Source organism: Leishmania major, chromosome 28 (genome assembly GCF_000002725.2).
Source record: "Leishmania major strain Friedlin complete genome, chromosome 28".
Lineage (NCBI taxonomy): Eukaryota > Euglenozoa > Kinetoplastea > Trypanosomatida > Trypanosomatidae > Leishmania > Leishmania major.
The window spans coordinates 482,400-501,101 of record NC_007269.2 but is presented as its reverse complement, the minus strand read 5'-3'; the positions used below and the strand labels follow the sequence as shown (position 1 = coordinate 501,101).

The 18,702-nt window shown below is 59.6% G+C and overlaps 6 protein-coding genes across 6 annotated transcripts; all 6 read right to left on the bottom strand.

The window, feature by feature from the left end:
- Nucleotides 1–776: 776 nt before the first annotated feature.
- LMJF_28_1340 (conserved hypothetical protein) lies at nucleotides 777–1,343 on the bottom strand (the record flags this gene model as incomplete). The annotated part of the gene is made up of 1 exon (XM_001684364.1): nucleotides 777–1,343. One exon carries the CDS (start codon nucleotides 1,341–1,343, stop codon nucleotides 777–779), a length of 567 nt encoding a protein of 188 aa, XP_001684416.1.
- A 4,540-nt stretch (nucleotides 1,344–5,883) lies between these two features.
- Nucleotides 5,884–6,933, bottom strand: LMJF_28_1330 (conserved hypothetical protein; the record flags this gene model as incomplete). Its single annotated transcript, XM_001684363.1, has 1 exon — nucleotides 5,884–6,933. One exon carries the CDS (start codon nucleotides 6,931–6,933, stop codon nucleotides 5,884–5,886), a length of 1,050 nt encoding a protein of 349 aa, XP_001684415.1.
- A 1,123-nt stretch (nucleotides 6,934–8,056) lies between these two features.
- LMJF_28_1320 (putative prenyltransferase) lies at nucleotides 8,057–9,526 on the bottom strand (the record flags this gene model as incomplete). The annotated part of the gene is made up of 1 exon (XM_001684362.1): nucleotides 8,057–9,526. One exon carries the CDS (start codon nucleotides 9,524–9,526, stop codon nucleotides 8,057–8,059), a length of 1,470 nt encoding a protein of 489 aa, XP_001684414.1.
- A 1,466-nt stretch (nucleotides 9,527–10,992) lies between these two features.
- Nucleotides 10,993–13,695, bottom strand: LMJF_28_1310 (putative ATP-dependent RNA helicase; the record flags this gene model as incomplete). The annotated part of the gene is made up of 1 exon (XM_001684361.1): nucleotides 10,993–13,695. The coding sequence occupies one exon, from the start codon at nucleotides 13,693–13,695 to the stop codon at nucleotides 10,993–10,995; it is 2,703 nt and encodes a 900-aa protein (XP_001684413.1).
- Nucleotides 13,696–14,701: 1,006 nt separating this feature from the next.
- Nucleotides 14,702–15,898, bottom strand: LMJF_28_1300 (conserved hypothetical protein; the record flags this gene model as incomplete). The annotated part of the gene is made up of 1 exon (XM_001684360.1): nucleotides 14,702–15,898. The coding sequence occupies one exon, from the start codon at nucleotides 15,896–15,898 to the stop codon at nucleotides 14,702–14,704; it is 1,197 nt and encodes a 398-aa protein (XP_001684412.1).
- A 631-nt stretch (nucleotides 15,899–16,529) lies between these two features.
- LMJF_28_1290 (conserved hypothetical protein) lies at nucleotides 16,530–17,849 on the bottom strand (the record flags this gene model as incomplete). The annotated part of the gene is made up of 1 exon (XM_001684359.1): nucleotides 16,530–17,849. The coding sequence occupies one exon, from the start codon at nucleotides 17,847–17,849 to the stop codon at nucleotides 16,530–16,532; it is 1,320 nt and encodes a 439-aa protein (XP_001684411.1).
- Nucleotides 17,850–18,702: the final 853 nt, after the last annotated feature.

The window sequence follows — 18,702 nt, the reverse complement described above, 5'->3', positions numbered from 1 at the left end:
GAAGGGGGTTTGGAGGGGAGGGAGGGTGATGGTGAGAACGTGAGGCAGTGGGCAGCGATAGAAGGCAAACAGCGAGAGACAGCAATGTCGATAGGGAAGTGCAAGTACCTTTTGTTCGGCTATTGCAAAGTGAATTGGGAAGAGGTGGCGAGACGACGGGGGCTCCTGCCCTGTTCGAAGGCTGCCTGGATGATTGGAAGCAGGGTTGCGATACGTGTGGGCACAAGAAGCCATGAAGACAGATCCGTCTGTATCTATATCTATATATATCTCTATATCTATCTATATAGATAGATATACGTGGAGGAGGTGCAGAAAAAGTGGAGGCGGTATAAAGCGAACCAAGGCAACCATGAGAGCGAGGGTCAGGGAGGTCGAGAGGGAAGAGCAGGCGCACACCACAGCTCCGTGCGTGTGTAAGGGAAAGAAGCTTCGCGCCAGATTGACGTCCGGGGTGGACGAGTGGCAATGGTGCTGCGCCCATTCGTTAGTACGCAACGTCACACGTCCGGGCATCCCACCGGGGTGCAAGGAGAGACCCAGAGGTGCTGATCAGCCACCCTCTTCCGCTGCTCGGGGCGGAAACACACACCCGCAAATGAGAGTAAGGAAACCAGTGCTTTGGGTATGTGCGCTCAGGTAGACAGAGCCGCGCGGCACCACATCCGGCAACCGCACCGGGATGCAGGATGCTCCGTGTTGTGTGTTGGGGCACCTTACGCCAGTGCGCCGTCCCCTCTCCTCCGTCCGTCCCCTTTCGAAACAGAAAAGAGGCGCTATTCCAAGCGAAACACCTCGCGCAGCTTGCGGGCGACAGCGTCCTCGGCATTAGTCTGAATCACCTCCAGCTCCGGGCATTGCTGCGGAAGCTTCGGGCTGCAGATGCCCATGATGAAGCCGCGGCCCACGCTGCTCAGCATCGCGGCATCGTTGAGGTCGTCGCCGAACGCGACGGTGGCCTTCAGCCGCTGCGCGGGCGTCGCCGTTGACGCCGTCTCGTGCGGCAAGGGCGCCATTAGCGCGTAGAGACGCTCCAGGGCCCACGCCTTTGTCACTCCTTTGGCGGTGATGCCGACATTGTGGGGCGCTGAGAAGGTCACTGTCAAGTCGTCGCCGTAGCGTTGCTGAAGCGCCTGCTCCAGCTTCTCCAGTAGGGTTCGATTCCAGCTCGAGAAGAAGATCTTGTGCACATGGTCGAGATTCCCGCCGGTGACTGACGAGGCGGCGGTCGGCGTGCTCGTGGCTTCGATGCCCTTCGTATCGTCACCGTCGGGGATGAGCTCCAGCACCTGGTACCTATACCCCGATTCCTTGTGGAGCTTCAGCATCTCTTCCCAGTTCATGCGGCAGAACCAGTGCTCGCCTTGGATGATGCCAGTGTTGATGCGGGTCTCGCTGGTCGAAGCAGGTGATAGATTTCACGGACGACAGCCGGGTCGAGAGCGTGCTCAAGCACTAGCTCGCCGGTCTCGGCGTCGTGGGCAGCTGCCCCGTTGGGCGTGATGATGAAGGTAGGGGTGTGGGCCGACGTGGTGGCTGGTACCGGCGGCAGCTGCTGGCGACGCTCCTGTAAAAAATGCGGCATGTTCTGGTTGATGACGGCCACGTCTGCGTAGACGCGTCCAGTAGCGAAGATACAGGGCACGTTGTGATCTTGCGTTAGTCGGCGCAGCGTCTCTGCCGTGTACTCGCTGGGGTGTAGTGCGGCGAGAGGACGGTGCCGTCCATGTCGCAGGCGACAAAGCGAAACGGAATGTCGCTTGCAGCAGCAGCGCCACCACATCGCCGGTGCCGACGTCGTGGCTCTGAGCCAGAGAGTCCTGAACATGTGACACAGGGAAGCAGAGGAGAGGGGCGTGTCTGCGCCTGTAGGCTGTGGAGAGAGAGAGAGAGAAAGCGACAGGGAAGGAGGCGGAGGGCAACGGGATGGGATGAGATGGGGGGGGGGATGCTGTCGAGGAACGCAGGAGCTTTCTTTTTGCCCAATTTTTTGGTTTCGCGGTGGTCATCCGCTGATCCGTCGCTGCAGTGAACTCGCCGTCTAACACGCACGCACATGCGCCACCGACGGAGAAACAGAGCAAAAAGAAAAAAATGCTGCTCTGTCGGGCGCCTGCGAAAGCTCGAAAGGGCAGAGGCGGAAAGAAGTGCGTGGGAGAAGAAAACGGTGCCGAGGCGTAGCGCCTTCGCAAGCAACGGTGCTACAGCGCAGCACACGTGCGAAACAGCCCCTCCGTCCAGTACATCTCTCAATGCAGATCTGTCCCCCTCGCCTCTCTCCATCGCCTGCCAGCGACTACTCCAGCTGGAATACCTCCACGAGCTTCTTTGCCACACCGTTGTTTGCCTTCTGCCAGATCATCTGCGAGTCCCGATTCTTGCCGAGGAAGACAGCACGGAGGGGCTTGCCCCGCGCGTTTTTCATGACTCAGCCGGCGCCGGCCATCGTGAGCATGAGCGTGCCCTTCTCGCCATCGCCGAAGCGGATGTCCGCCTGCAGCATCTGCGTCAGCGCCATTCCCTTGCTAACACCAACGGCCATCACCTCCACGGAGTTCGGCAGCGATTAAGCCGCGCGGTCGACATGTGAGTGTCGTTGCCCTTAGCCGTCTGCCCCGGCACTTCCAGCAGAGGCTCGCTGTTCGAGGAGTCGTAGGCCTCTGAACACTCCGTTTCAGCTTTCCGAGGCTACGGGGTCAAGAAGCCGGAGGGGGGGGGGCAGAAGACGACGTTGCTGTCTTGGTAGCGAACGTCGGCGCCCTCCGCTTTGCGGTTTATGGACGCGTGGTCTTCTTGGTGGATGCACGTGGTGAAATCTTCCTAGCCGAGCGCAGCACATGCCACCTTGGGTGTGATGATCGGGGGAGAGGGGGGGGGCGCATGTCCTGCGCCAGGATAGTGTCTCCCTATGGGTCGTGCGCGCGCACGCCAGCGTGGTGCCGTCATGTCGCGCAGATGAAGGGCATGTGGCGCTCAGCCACAAGTTTGTCCACGATCGTTCTGGCTTAGGCGGAGACGTTGTGGTCAAACACCAGAAATGTGCCGTACATGTAGAGCGTCGCAGTGATGGATGGCGGTGTCATCATCTGGATCCGATCGTGTAGAGAGGGATGGTGAGGGAGAGCCCATTAGAAGTGCTCTAAGTGTGAGACAGAAAATGCATCCAGACAAAGAAAGAGGCAAGAATATGTGCGGCTGCAGCGGCTCCCTGTAGTCGGTGCAAGAAAAAGTTTCGTTCGGCCCCAGTTGCCTCCTCGGAGGCTTTGGGAAGATGCGCTGTTGTGCGCGCACGCGTTGACGCACCTTTGGATGGAGTGCATGGCGATTCCACTGCTGGCTTCTCGCGCCTGATTGAAGGATGCGGGCCTGGGTGAGCGGAGGCGGTCGTTTGATTGCGGTGCACGCGCGCATCAAGTGTGTGTGTGTGTGTGTGTGTGTGTGTGGAAGAGAGGGAGGGGACGAGAAGCAGGCAAAAAAAAAGCAAGATAAGGAATGGGGCCAGTGCAGCACTGTGGGGGAGGTACCACCCGGCCAACAGGCAGCGAAATAAGCGCTGCTTTTCCGCATGTCCTTTGTTGGCTGTCCCTCGCAGAAGAGCAGGCCGTTGGCCGTTGTACGAAAGGGCATCGATGGCGAGCTCCACGAGGAGAGGAGGAGGGGGAGGGGCGGTGACGGCAGATGGGTAGCTGCGAAGCGCAGGGCACAGTGGTCGGGCCCACAGGCACCAATGCGGTCCCCCTTTTTTTTGTTTTTTTTGTTTTTTTGCGTCGCTTGCTTCGTTGTGATCGGCAGAAAACGAGTGTGTGCGGCAAAACTCACGAATGGGCTGTAATTTACTTCGGGCCCCCCTCCCCTCGCCACCCCACCCCCACCGCCAAGAACAAAGAAGAGAAAGTTTGCCGAGCATATGTACATTGTCGCCGAAGGGCAACGTGGCGTTCAAGAGAGCGGGAGCAGGAAAAAAAAACGAAGACGGGACAAGCTTACAGAGACACACAGAGAGAGAGAGAGAGAGAGAAGAGGCCGAGGGAACGGAAAAGGAGGAGTGACGAGAGCGGGGGACTAGGGAAAGTAGCCTCCCGTTGCAGACTTTCACGTGCTAGAGACGCCGCCGTCACTCGGTGATAAGCCGGAGAGGAAACGAGGAGGAGGAAAAAAAGGGGGGGGGTTCGTGGCGGCAGAGGCGAGACACGACAGGGCCGCCTACCGCTTTGAGCTCTTGTCCTTTTGGCTCGAATTGACACACAAATAGCGCGCACGGTGACTACCCTCGAGCATCATTATCGCTTGTACGCCCTTTTCCAGCATGGTCTAGATACGTCCGTGTGCTCAGAATAGACGCCAACTCCCGCCGCCTCGCCCAGCGCACCTCTCTGCTCTGTGTGAGCGATACGAACAGACAAGGGGGCACGGGCAAGGAGGCAAAGAAGCGATGAATGGGAAAGAGAGCGAGAAGGCGCGACAATTGCCGACGACGTCGTGCCTTGCGCGTATCCCTCACGGCTCTCCCGGTGTAGTCCCAACCGACATCAGGACAGCGAAAAACACAAAAAGACGAGGAGGACAAACAACGCAGCAAAGGACGAAAGAAGGCGCGCGCGCACACACATGTCGCAGCAAGACGGAGGGAGGCTGCGACGAGGCGAGGCTAGACGGGGGGAGGGGGAGGGGACCCTCGACAAAACGCTCTGCAACGCGGACATGCACCACGAAGGCGCCCGGCATGAGAAGGGCACAAGCTGGAGCAACAGTTTCAGAAAACAGACCAGAAGGAGCGCAAGAAAATGCTCAAGTCGAAGCAGCTCGAGGTCAACACGAGATGAGGGAAGACGAGGGAGCCAGAAGGGCGGGTGTGGATCGGCTCACGAGGGAACAGATACATGGAGGCACAAATCATCCCATTTCCGTTGAGCATACTTTCGCTGTCGTTGTCGTTCCCGGTGAGAGCGGCGGGTGCCTGAGGGAGGGGGAGAGAGCGACGGACATCGCCAAAGGAGAGCAGCGCAGTCCATGCGGAGGCGACAAGGCATGAAAGGAAGAAGCAGCTGCCTGTGTGAGTGTGTATGGCGTGGGTGGAGGGAGGCGACCGCATCGGTGCGAAGTCTTCCATGAGACAGACAGGAACCAGGAGGTGACCGAAATGGTTCCCACATGCAGGTGGTGGTCGTGTACATGCCCACAAGGCACGGGCAACATTGGGTGATGATAGGGAGAGGGAGGGATCCCGTCGTCAGGCGCGAGGGAAACCATGCACAAGGTTTTGACCTTGGCGTACGCACGCGTGCCCATGCTGGCGGGAGCACTGTACGAGATGGGGGGAGGGCAGAGGGGCTGGGGAGACCTTTTCCACTCCTTTCGACAAGGCTATAAAAATATCAAAAGAAACAAAAAAATAAGCCTCGGCGCCCGTGTGGCAGAAGTGCCCGCATCGGCGAATCGCGCATCGCGACTATCGCGTCTCTTGTGCGAATGCCATTTTATCTTCTACTTGCTTTCCTCCCTTTCCTGACGCCCTTCAAAAAAGGAGTGTGGGTGGGTGGGCGCACGAGCACGTGCAGGTTGCAGATCTTCAGCACCGTTGCTGTGTCAGTGGGCGTAGGCCGCTGAGGACCATCATTGTCACTCCTTTTCATTGCTGCCTGCCTCTCCCACGCCCGCGCTGCTCGCGCTGGTGCTATGGCTTCTGCTTGCTTTGTGGCCAGCAAACCCATGTGAGTCACTGCGGTGTGAGCTGTGCCGCTCACTCACCGTGGATGCCGTCACGGATGCGGCGTCGTCGCTGTCGCGTACAGCAGGGAGCTTGCCCTCCAGCCCGTCGGCATCGGCGCCGTGAAGCACGGATGCCACTCCTGGCTTCGTCAGCGGGCCAGCTAGGGCCAAGAGCTAAGCCGCGGTAGCGGCAGCACTTTGCTTCTCATTTGCTTCGTCGAGCAATATTGGCGGTGTGCACTCCTTCAAGTTCCTGAGCAGCGCTTCGGCGATGCGCGCCTTCATCCTGTCCCTGATTTCTGTGCCGTCGACGTTCACCACGCGCAGGTGAGGCTGTCGCTGGACGAGGCGGACGAGTCGCCGACCGGTGCGGTCGTCGAGCTTGTTCAAGGAGAGATCAATGGTGTGCAGTGCTGCACCGATGCCGCTGACCGCCGGGCCGCAGATGAGGGCGTCCAAGAGCGCGTTCACACCTGTCATGCAGCCGGATTTGCTCCGCAGCCCTGCGTTGCACAGGTTGATGTACTCGAGCCCGGTGCAGTAGGGCAGCAACACCGTGAGCGCCTGGCACGCCTTGGCCGGGATGTACGTGTCTCGCGCGACAAGCATGCGTAACTGATCGGCTGCCCCTTGGCCAGCTTCGCTGGGAAGCTGCTGCAGGAGGCGGTCGAATGGCCGCCGCATGCCAAGGCTTACACAGCGGGACGTGTAGAGCGTGCGTAGGCTGTAGCGGTCCGCCAATGACCCGCCGCGAGAAGGGGACGGGGTGTCTTCGAAAAAAAGGTGATTTGGTTCCATCAAGAAGGTCGGCGCAGGATCGACGGGAGCGCTGGTGCTCGCATGCCCAGTCGACTTTGGAGGCCTCACATGTGTCACGTTGTCGCGCGCGAGCAGTGCCGCGGCTTCTTCTTGCACGTCACCGGCGCGGTGGTGCTGTGCGCTGCCGTCGCGACGAAAGTCCGTCGTTCGGACAAATGGCAGCAGCACCGTGTGGAAGAGCCAGGCTTTGTCGTGAATGCGCGGGGGCGGCGCGGGCGCAGGAGACACTGCGCCACTTCCCGCTGCACTCGCTCGGCGCTGAGGTGGTGCAGAGGCACACGCCTCGTCCGCCGCTGCGTGCCGAGGCGACGCGGACTTGATGGAAGCAGCGCGGCTCTTGAGCGACGCCTCGGGTGTCAGGGGCGACACGGCCTGCGCAAAAAACGACTGCTGGTGCTCCGCCATAGAACGCTGCAGCTGTGGTGAAGAGACGCGCAGCACGGGCGTAGAAAAAAAAAAACAGATGCGACAGCAGACGCAAAAAACAACACAGAAGGGCAACAAAAGACACGGTGGTGTCCTCGTGCGCTGATCGGCTACCTTCAGAAGGCGGCGCTTTCGAAGTCTAGCGATCGTGGGTAGATAGAGAGAGAGAGAGAGAGCGGTGAGGTGACGGTGTGTGTGTGTGCGTGTGTGTGTGAGGATAGGCACACTTGAAGGGCGCGGAAAACGAGTCCTTGTAGTGCACAGGGCGCTTCATACATGAAGATAAGGGATGCTGGCGATCTGTGGACAGTTGGCGAGCGTGCCCTCCAAGGGCGCTGCACTCTGCGGGTCGGCCACACGAGGCAGTGAGGACGCAAAGTCGGAGAGGAGCCGTGCGCAAGGAAGCGCGCGGTGAAGGTGGGAAAAACATAGAGAGAGAGAGTGGGGAGCGTCGTGCACACGCATGCCCGTCGCTTTCTAAGAGTCTTCAACGCGGAAACCCAACACAGACGTGCTGTGGGAAGCGACGGGTCTTCGCGGTTGCTTTGATTTCAAAGTAGTCTGTAACGATAACGGCCTTGACGTGTGGACACATGCGCGCTTGCCACTCCGTTCTCACGACCCGCTGTCCCCTCCCCCTCCCTCTGCCAAACCTCGCACACCACTGCAGCCCAACTGCGCATGTCTCGGCAAATACACACATACAGACACAGCAGACGTTCTCATTGCAATGGCAACTCCACCCAACTCTTCACACCATATCGATACAGAGCACAACCACAGACCACCACACCTCAGCAAGCGCAAGCCGAAGAAAAAGCGGGGCGCGTCATGTCTGTGATAACGACTTGTGAAGGTGGAACGATAACGCAATGCGACCTCCGCGGTTTCCTCCTCTCTTCCACGGCAAAAAAGAAATGGGCTCACATGTACAGAGTCAGGGAGCGGCATCCGCGCAGTGATGCGACCAGCGCTGCGTGACTTTTGGTGGCAGGAGCAGTCGATAAGGCGGAGAGCAATGGCGACTCTCCGATCTCCCTCCACCTCCGGCGTACACCCTCCCCCCTCTTCCTCCCTCTTCCCCAGGCACCCACACGGTTGCCTACGGAGATACTTTCGAGAACATGTTGTAGTGGTCCATCCACTCGTACGAGAACGTCGACCACGCTGCCACCGTGTCTTCCGCCACGCCACAGAAGAGGAGGATGGCCGAAACGTTCTGCCAGAAGTACTCACGGCGCATCCAGGCTGGAATCGGCGGTGCCTCAGTGGCACCGGCCAGCTTGGCGCTCTCGGCCTGCACAAATGCCGGGTGCATAAAGCGGTCCGCCCAGTTGAAGCTACCTTTGGTGTATGCTGGCCCGTGCGTCTCCTGGTCGAGGAACAGAAAGCGCGAGAGCACCGAGCTCTTCGGGGCGCTGTCGGTGTTCCTGTCCAGCTCTGCCTCGTGCTCGGACGCGAAAGCCCAGCAGAGGTTGCCAAGGCACATCGCCAGAAAGACGTACATGCCGAGTCGCACGTTGCGAGTAAACCCCTGCGCGCAGGACCAGCTGTCGTAGATGTTTACGTCGTCCACAATGGAGTGCAGGTGGTACATGCACAACACGATCCCGATGTAGTAGGGCAGGGACTGCGACGCCAGAAAGCCACTGATGAGCATGCTCGCTCCGATGGGCGCCACCATGGCATTCAGTATGTACTTGCGGTCCCCGATCCAAATGGCAGTACTCTTGACGCCGCATTTGAGGTCGTCGCGGCGGTCCTGGTAGGCGTAGATGGTGTCGTACAAGATGGTCCATATCACGGCGCCACCGTAGATCGGCAGACACACAGCCATGTCGACTCGCCCCAGCACCGCCGCGTAGCCGACGAAGATACCCCAGTTAAAGCACAGACCCAAGAAGAACTGCGGGGCGTAGGTGATGCGCTTCATGAAGGGGTACATCAACCATACCGGTGTGATGGCCACGCACGCCTGCAGGGCTACCGGCGAGAGGTTGAGTGCGATCACGCCGGCCACGGCGAGGTGCAAGAGGAGGATCACGGAGGCCTCTGCCATGGATATGGCGCCACAGGCGAGCGGGCGCTGCGCGGTGCGCTCGACCATGCGATCAAACTTGCGGTCCCACATGTCATTTACGATGCACCCTACGCTGCGCATGAGGTAGGCGCCGAGCAAGAACTGGACACACAGGTGAAGGGGAATGAACGGGGCGCAGAGCACCACCGGGTCCGCGCCTTCCCAGACAAGCGCCCGCGTCACTGCCAAAGAGGAGCCCCAGTAACAGGGGATGAGAAGGAGCTGCCAGCCAACCGGGCGGGTAAAACGAACAATGTCGCCGTAGAGCTGCAGCTTGCGCACGGCAAGCTGCAGGTGCTTTGGGAGCGCCTCCGCCTTGACGGTGTCATCGCCCAGCTTCCAGCTGCGCGACTCCTTGGCTGAGGTCGACCCGGTGCGGGACGAGGCTGGGTCGGCGCGGACAGCGTCGGGAAAGTGTGCCGTGGCGGCGCTGATCGAAGACTTTGTCCATGAGCGGGTTACTTTGGGCCAAAACGGGGTCCGTCGAAACATGCTGAGTGCGAGGAGAGGAGGAGGGGTAGGGTGGAAGACTAGAGAAGCGCGCTGTCCGGAGACCTGCGAATGAGCGAGAGGCCTGTGTGCCTAGATGGTACGAAGAGCGTAAAGAGGACCGGGGTGGCAATGGCCCGTGAGTGTATGTGAGTGTGCGCGGTGTCAGAGCGTAGATGATGGCGACGGAGAAAGTCAGTGCAGGGAGAACACAACGTCACAGAGAACTGTGAAGGCGCACTTGAGAGCCGACGCGCACACGCCGCCCTTTTCCATTCCCTTATCTTCGCGTCTACCTCAGGCGCGGGTCTCGCGGGAGTGGAGGAGGCGTGAATGCAAATGGAGATGCCAACGAGCAGCAGGATGCAAGACGCCTTAGCAAAACCCCAATATCGAACTCTCTAGCTCGCCATCTCCCCCGATCGCTGCACATTCTGTGTGTGGATTCTTCTCAAGAGTGTGAGCAGGAGAGCGCATCGCACGTGCACAGTGCACGTGCGGCGTACATGTTCCGTTTTCCTTTCGTGCTTTGCTCTGCCTGACTTCCGCGCCGGTGTCTGCCTTGGGAGACACACCCACACACATTCACATGCATACACACACATATGCAAGCACGACGAGTGCGCCCGTTTTCAATAACAAAGAAGAAGAGAAAGGCAGGGGAGGAGGGCAAGGGGGGTCGCGTTACCACTCGCAATGCCAACAAGACAGAAGAAGAGAACGTCTCCGACCTGGTCGATGAGCCCCCTCCCCCCCCCCACTCTCACATGGTTATTATAATTGCAAGGGCATCCTCTCAGATCCTCAGTCGATTAGAATCCGTCTCCTGCCGAAAGAGTACTTGCCAGTCTCCCGCTAGTGTCTTGCGCCCAGCTTAAGAGGTCTACCAGTGCGGTAGAAAGGGCGGGCGCAGCGGCAGCTGCTCATCCGTCTCTCCTCCGCACTTGCTGACGCCCTGATGCAGGACGTCCGCAGCGCTGCGAAGGTTAGTGAGCGGAAGGGCGTTGAAGCGGCAGGAGTTTCAGAGCAAAAAGTGTGGGCGTTGACGTGAAGCGCAATGTGGGAGAGAGGGCAAAGCATCGCTGGCACCGAAACCGCAGCAAACACATCAAGGCGCCTCGGCGTTAGCTTATCATGCTTTTAAACGTGAAACCGAGCAAAAACGAAAAACAAAACACACGCACGCGACAGCAGCGGGGCACAACGCACAAACCGTGCAGGCTTCCATCCACGCCCACGAGCTCGCTCGTCCACTACTTTCCGCCTTTTTCACCTCTCTCCCCCTCCCCCGCCCACTCCTGCGCTGACGAGGAAAACGACAAAAACGATCACGCCATATCGTCAGTGTTGCGCACCGGTGCTGAACAAAACGTGGGCAGCAGGGGTGGGGCGAAACAAAAGGGCGAGGGCCGTATGTTGTGCGGTATCGCTTTTCGTTTTTTTTTTTTTTGGGGGGGGGGTATGTATCTTCAGCGCCTCTGCCTCGACCTCTTCAACGGCGGCGGCGGAGAGGCAACCTCATCGGCGTCCCCCTCACTGCCGTTGTCGTCGCTGCTATCGATGCCGTGATATGTGCAGTTTCCACGTGTGCGCTTCCGAGCAGCACTGGAGCTGCCACAGAGGCTCTCCTCTTCTTCGCCGTCCTCGTCGGTATCGTCGTCGCTATAGAGCTCGCCGCGCGCCGCCTTGAGAAGACGGCTGATGGAGCCGGTGCTCTCGGCGTCGCTGCCGTCCACATGCTCATCGTAGTAGTCGCCGCTGCCGTCATCCGCATTATCGTCCGAGTTGGCCGGGCGAGGTCCGCCGCTGGCAGTCTTTATGCCGCTCTCGTCGACAGTTGATTTGCGCGATACGCGGCCTTGCCGTTGCAGGCGTCGCAGCCGCCGCATCTTCTTGGCACGTTCGAGGTCGTCGGCTTTGTTGGCTTGCACGCGCGTCTGCAGCGTTGCCGTGAAGTCCGCGTCGTCGGCGTCGTCGTTGTCACTGTCAACGTCTCTGCAGCCTTGCTCGCGGTGCCGCAGCACGGCATGCTTGAGCAGGCCCGCGACGGTGGTATCATTTTCCTCGTCAGCATCGTCGTCGCTGCGAGACGAGTGTGCCGCGTTGCCTTTCGCCCCGCTTCTGCCGCCATTCCCCATGGCGTCGGCCTCTTCATCTGACTCGTCGTCGTCATCGTGGAAGATGATGCGCTGATTGAGCCTCAAGTCGCGCACGCGAATGTCTGCGTTTTCAATCAATTTCCGACGCTTGTTCTTGGAGAGGCCTGCGAGGCGCTCCTCCACGGTCAGGTGCAATGGGTTCGAGTCTGCGATGACAGTGCCAGCCTTGGCGGAGACAGATGCGCCGCAACCGGAGGCGCCAGCAGGCTCCTTCTTCACAAGAAAGTCGTCGTCGTCGCTGCCCGCGTCGCCCGAAGAGCTATCGCCCCTACTCGCGCCGTCACCGTGCAGCGCACCCTTCTTGTTGGCAAACCGCTGCTTCTGCTCCATGACACGGTACATATCCGTTGCCTGTAGGTGCTTCTCCTTCCGGGTGAGGGTGCTGCCGGCCTTGTCAGCGCCACTGCCGCCGCGCTGCGCAATGAAGTTGACGACGTCCCACGGCAAATTCTTGGCGCTGCGTTGCAGGTTCTGCAGCTCTGACATGTCCGGCACAACGGGCAAGCCGAGCGACTTCGCAAACGCCTCCACGTCGACGGCGGCCACCTCGAAGACATTCTTGTTGGAGGCAAAGTAGACGGAGCGCAGGTACGCGATGAAGGCCTTCTGCGCTTCGTACTTCAGACCCTGTACCACGAGCGCAACGAAGATCTCCTGCGAGGAGGTGAGGAAGTCGGGCTTGATGGCGATTTCCCGCAGTGGGACATGCTTGTGGTGCAGGTAGCTCAGCATCGGCGTTTCACGCGGGGTGAGGAAGAGCAGGCTCACCCCACGCGCCCCAGCACGCGCCGTGCGACCGGCACGGTGGATGTAGGTCTGCGCGCTCTCCGGGCAGTCGTACTGCACGACCCAGTGCACGAGTGGAAAATCGAGCCCACGCGAGGCGACGTCGGTGCAGAAAAGCACTGCCGACTTGCAGCGGCAGAAGGTCAGGAACACCTCCTCGCGACGGAACTGCTTCATCTTACTGGTCAGGCACATGGAGGGGATGCGCATCTTCTTGAGGATCTTGGAGAACGCAAGGTGCATGAACTTTACCTGGTTGCAGGTGCTCACAAAGACGACGATCTTGTCGTTCGGGTGGCGCTTCAGGAACATCAGCAGCGCATCCAGCTTCTTGTGCAGCTCAACAACAACAAAATTCTGGCACAGCGTCATCGGTGTTGGGGCGGCCGTGATGGCCTGCGTAGAGACGTATCGCGGGTTTTTGAGGGACATCTGGGCAAGCATCTGCACATCAGTCGTCTGAGTAGCTGAGAAGAGGAGCGACTGCCGTTGTGGTGGCAGGTACGCGAGAATGCTGGTGATGGCCTCGCGGAAGCCCATGTCAAGCAGCCGGTCCGCCTCGTCCATGCAGAAGAGCTGCAGGTTGTCGAGGACAAGCTCCGCGTCATCCTGGAGGTGGTGAAGGACGCGGCCTGGGGTGCCTACGATGATGCTGATGGCGTGCAGCCGCTTGCGCTCCTCCTGCACATCGCGGCCGCCGGTGAGGAGCGCCGCCGAAAGGACGTGCTTGTAGCCTACGAGCTGCATCACCTTGAAGATCTGAAGCGCCAGCTCGCGCGTGGGACTCAGAAGCAGTGCCCCGACCCCCATGTCTGATGACCAGCGCTCGCGATAGAGCCGCTCAAGAACCGGGATTACAAAGCAGAGGGTCTTGCCAGAGCCTGTCTTGGCCGCGCCAAGGACATCGAGGCCGGCGAGGGCCAGGTGAAGCGTGCCTTTCTGAACGGGTGTGAGTATCGTGTAATGGCCGCGCTCCAGCCCCATCTGGGTGCGCTGCGAGATGGGCAACTCTGTGAACTTGGAGTACTCGTGCTCCGTGGACGTGTTCGCCTCGTTCGACTCGGCGATGTCCTTCAATTCGCGATGCATATCGGCGCAGCGCAGCTGCAGCTTGTCGATCTCCTCGCGGCTATCTTTGGAGCGCTCCTGGCGTTCCTGCCAGCGCTGCTGCTTTGCCTGGGCCTTAGCGCGGCGCATGTCCTCGGCGTCGTCGCGAGCCGCGCGCATCGTTCGTCTTCCGCTCATAGGGCCTGTTTCTATTGGCGGTTTGCGGTGATCCCTGAACGAGTTAGAGGGCGGAGGTGCGGCGGCGGCGGGGTGGGGAGTGTCACGACGTGACCATGTATGAAGCAAAAAGTACCGCGGTGGGGAGGTGGGGGTCGGTGGGAGGGCACAGGGATGCATACGGGGCGAGTGGGACAACAAATCGATGGAGGGAGGCAGAGAGGTAGAGAGCGTAGGCAGTAGGGCCGGACAAGTGACAACCAGCAAAGGGGAGTGCGCGGCAGAGTTGTCGAGGCACCGGCAGAGAGGCCGCTCACGCTCTACAGTCGAGACACAACATGGGTAGCATGTTGAACCTCGCATTATCTACCTCGTCGAGATTGTACAAATCCCTGCCCTTCCCTCAACAACGCTGTGGTGGGTCGAAGGTGGTACAGAAATCCATTCCGATCGGGCAAAGCGTCCGACAAAGCAGAATGTCTGCTTCCGCACGCGAGGTCGGTAACTTGGGCATGCTCGGATGTGCTCGCCTCTGCTTTCCCACCCCGTGCGTGTTCGGCCACCTTTTTGCTTGTTCGTTCGTGACCTCGTCGCGACTCGTGTTCCGTTGCCGTGGAAGAAGAGGGCAAAAGACGGCACGAGAGCACGCGAGCAGCAGTGAAACAGAGGGCGTAACCAAGAGAGACCGCGGCGGCAGCAGCGTCACGTGGCGAAAGGCGATGACAGCGAAAACGTGGGCGTCACCCGTCACCATGCTGCCAGCATAGGAACGCGGAAGTCGGGCGAGCGTACTGTACATCATCGAGCCCCCAATCGAGGACACGGGAGGAGAAAAAGTGCAAACAGATTCCCATGCGCGCGCGCACGCACACACACACACACACACACACACACACACACACAGCAAGACCACGATGTCCACAACGAACACACGCCATCGCCCTCACGCACTTGTGCGCCACATGCAGCCATGATACCTACGCCACGAGCGAAAGCGCGCGCCAAACCGCTAATAGAGTCGATAAGAGATGGCTATTGACTCTCGCTCGGCATGATCCTTACGCGGCGAGGCCGCCCCCTCGGCCGACTCTCGCAGGTTGTTCTTCAGCTGCAAAATCCGCGACTGGATGTTGTCCTGCCGAAACCGCGGAAGATAAACACGGATGGCATTGAGTGGCGCTTGAGTGTCTCCATATCCCTTATCCTTGAACATCCACTTGGCTACAGTCTCGGCGAGCAGCAGGTTGTGCACGAACCCCTCGCTGCCGATGCTGCCGCAGGTTGGGCAGCGGTACAAACTCGGCGCAATCGCGAGGCACTCAACGCAGGGGAGGCAGAAAGAGTGACCACAGGGCCAGAGGATCACGGGATTCTCGTAGAGCATGCCACAAACGGTGCACGTCATGGTGGTCTCGAGCAGCTCGGTAATGTCGTTCAAGTCCTCGACCATGCCTTCCAGGAGGCGCATGTGACCGCGAAAGACACCCTCACGGTTGCCCAGCTCCTGCAACCAGTGTAGCTGCTGGACAATGTAGTCGGTCTGGATGCTGTTTTGAATCCCAATGTTGCGGTACCGAGGACCTCGCGCCAGTTCCTCCTCGAAGGTTTTACCCACCGCGGTGTCGCCGAGCTCGCGTAGCTGCCGCCATGGCCAGTAGCGCTGCAGCATGTTGATGCGCTGGACATACCCGCGACGAATCTGCTCCGAGTTCTCGTGGACCTGCGCCTCCAGCGTCTTGATCTCCTCCAGAAGACGCGCGCGTGTTCTCTGAAGCACGTCATTCTTGAGTGCCATCATCTGCTTCATCTGGGTTGACATGAAAATCAGCCTCTTGATGGTCCGCTGCGTCGCCATGATCTCGCGCTTCAGCTCCTCCTTTTCCTGCTTGGCTCGGCGCAGCTGGAAGGGCAGGAGGGCACCACGGCCGGCGTTCTCCAGCCGCTTCTGCATGCGGTCGAGCTTCTGGTTTAGGACGCGGAGTGAGCGTTCGAGCTGATCCGCGAGAAGTTGCAGCCGCTTCGACTGCATCAACTGCGCCGTGTCTGGAATGACGATGGCATCGGCGTCACTACTCTCGTGGTCCGTTGCTTGGTCCACATCTTCCGTGTGTGGGCGAACGCCTGCAGATCTTTCTGTATGTGTTTGTGCGCCTTGCTTGCGTGAGGAGGGCGGCCTTCGCCGCAGGGCGTTAGCCTTCCAGTCCATCTCCAGGGGAAGCTTCGTGGCTTCCATAGAGAGAGAGAGCAGATGAAGCGGTTCGAGTAATCCAGCAAGTGGGCGCCAAGGTGCCGAGCGTGGGCAGGTGATCTGGAGGCGCAGAGAGGTAGAAGCGTGCGAACGAGCTGTCGCCGAGACGAATCCTGGATAGCGCCGGGCGCGAGTAGATGAAGCCCTATAGAGTCGCAGAGCGCGGCTCGCAGACGCTTGCAATCGTGGTTCCTTGATACGTGCCACAACGGAGTAGATGTCCGTGCAGATCACACACACACACACACACACACACACACACACACACACACACACACACACACACAAGGAAGTCCTTCCAAGCGCGCGCGCGAGAACAGCGAGAGAGAGAGAGAGAGACTTACGGAATCACAGCTATGAGAAAACAGTCAACAAAAGAGGACGCGTGCACGCCGCGCGGCTTGTACACTTGCTCGCATGCACGCCACGTACGCATGAGCACCTGCTGCGCAGATCTCCTCACCTGCCCTCATTCCTCGTCTGAGCCGCGTGTCTTGCACCCCGTCGGCTACACCACCTCCGCGTCGCACAGCGGCCTCTCCCCTCTCGTGACGGCGTCTGTGGCCCTCCTTTTTTGTTGTTCGGAACCTCACAAGTACTCTGTCTGTGGAGTCCAAGTGCCATCTAGTAAGCCCATCCGGCGAGACTTGCACGAGGCGTTGAGCTGCTTGTGCAGGAGACCGTCGAAACACTTGCGGCAGTGCACCTGAATCTCCTGAGACTGTGCACACTGTTGTGCATGCATCTGCTCTGGTGAGGCACTGCCGCTGTGGTGGCTGCCCATGAAGGCCATTGTGGCGCCGTGGAGCATAGAGGGTGAGTCCTGCGCATAGGCGCCTTCAGAGGCGCTGCTCGGTGTCTCAGCGCTAGTGTCAATTCGCACCTCACGCAGGTGCATGAAGACGCGAGGAAAGTCGCAGTCACCGCGCCAGGGGACAATGTGCGGGTTTGCGGCTAGCCTCATGGCCGCTGCTTGTGCGGCTGGATCCCTCTTGGATCCGCTACGCGCATCTTCAGCAGCCCCTCGACACTTCTGTGCAGAGTCACTACTCTCCTGCGTGGAGCTTGCCGATATGCGTGAGCTGGATGCGGCTGGGTTAGCGCGAAGCTGCATCAGCTCCCCCATCACCAGCGGGTCACCGATGACACAGGTGCCAAGCTGCTCCCGCGCAAACCGTTCCAGCATCGGTGGCTGCGACGTTGGCGGGCTCCGAATCACAATGTGCAGCAGCGACACTGGGTGCACGCTGTAGTAGCCGTTCTCTTTCACCTCGTAGTGGGCTTGGGGTACAACGGCGGATGCCTTTTCAGCGTCTACACCAACGCCGCTGCTGGGCAGAGGTACAGAGGCGCCAGGGAAGAGCTGCGCCACGTCGATAACAGTGTGATTACCAGTGCCGTGTACCGGGAGATGCCCACCAACGAGTAGATCGTACTCCATCGCTGTCGTCTGCAGCGACGTCGCGTAGCGGTGGGCATCGGAGACGCTGATGAGCACTGGACCTGAGGCAAAGCTGTCGAGATTGTAGAGGACGCGCACGCGCACCTCGGACGGCTTCAAGACACGCTTTAGCACTGGGTAGATGTCCTTCGCCTGAAGTGCGGACTCTACGAACGACTCGACGGAGACGCTGTGGTAGTTGTCCGCTGCCTCCGCGCGGCGCATGGGGCAGAATGGAGGCTTGTACACCCCGAAAACGTGCCACCGCGCGAGCTGTTCTTCTGTCGACAGTAGTTGCAAAGATTTGGGGTTGATGAGGAACTGGTTGCGCAGAAATCGTGTTTGGATCGCCTCGGCCGGAAGCGACGACGCTGCCGCAGCCAACTGCGCCGCGTGGCGGTCGAGCGTCTTCCTGCTGTTCTGCTTTAGCACATCCACAAGTCGCCGAGTTGGGTGCCGAGGCGTCATGATAGGCAGCCCACGAATCGGAGAAGGCTCCCCGGGGGCTAAAGAACACGTAGAAAAAAGAGGGGCTTGTGCGAGGCGGCAGTGCCGGTGCCTTCCGCTCCGTTGAGCGCGGCTGCGACAGCTTGCGTGATCGCTCTATCAAATGAAGAGCAGAGAAGCGAGTAAGAAAAAGAGAAAGGGTGTAGGGCGCATACAGCGCGCAGAGGGCGGGAAAGAGCCCCAGTGCAGGGGTTGCTCGCGACAGGCTGCCTCGGCCCTGCAGCACCCCTTCTTCTCCGTGAAGGATGCGCGTCTCTGTCTCTCGTGTTTGCCTTCCACAAAAAATAAGAGCGACGAGCATGTGCGCGGTTTTCCTTCGTTTTTTTTTTCACAGAAGCTGCCACAGCATCGTTGCATTACGCTTGCAAGCTCGTACCTTGCTCTCGTGTTGACATTCTGCATGTTCCGTTTTTTTTTCCCATTCACGCTGTATACCGTGAAGGCTTCTTAGTTACTGGAATATTGCACAGAGAACGTTAATCTGCCGGCTGGAAGGCGAAAGGGGGTGAAGAAGAAAGTAGAGGAGGGGGAGGAACACAGCCAGCGACAGACACGATATGGCGAGATCGATATGTTGCCTCCTGCTCCCTGCCACACGCCTTTCAATTCAAGGAGTAGAGTCGATCCTCTTAGGCGGCCGCTTCGTGTGCGAGCGAACAAGGCACGCACACAAACTACTTGCTTCGCGTGATATGCTAGACTAGGCATGCTTTTCGCTGCTAAGCTGGGAGGATCCAATGCGACGTGTGCCCGCGTATGTAGCGGATGCAACTCCGTCAGAGAATGGCTGTGCAGCAGAGATAAACCAAGACGC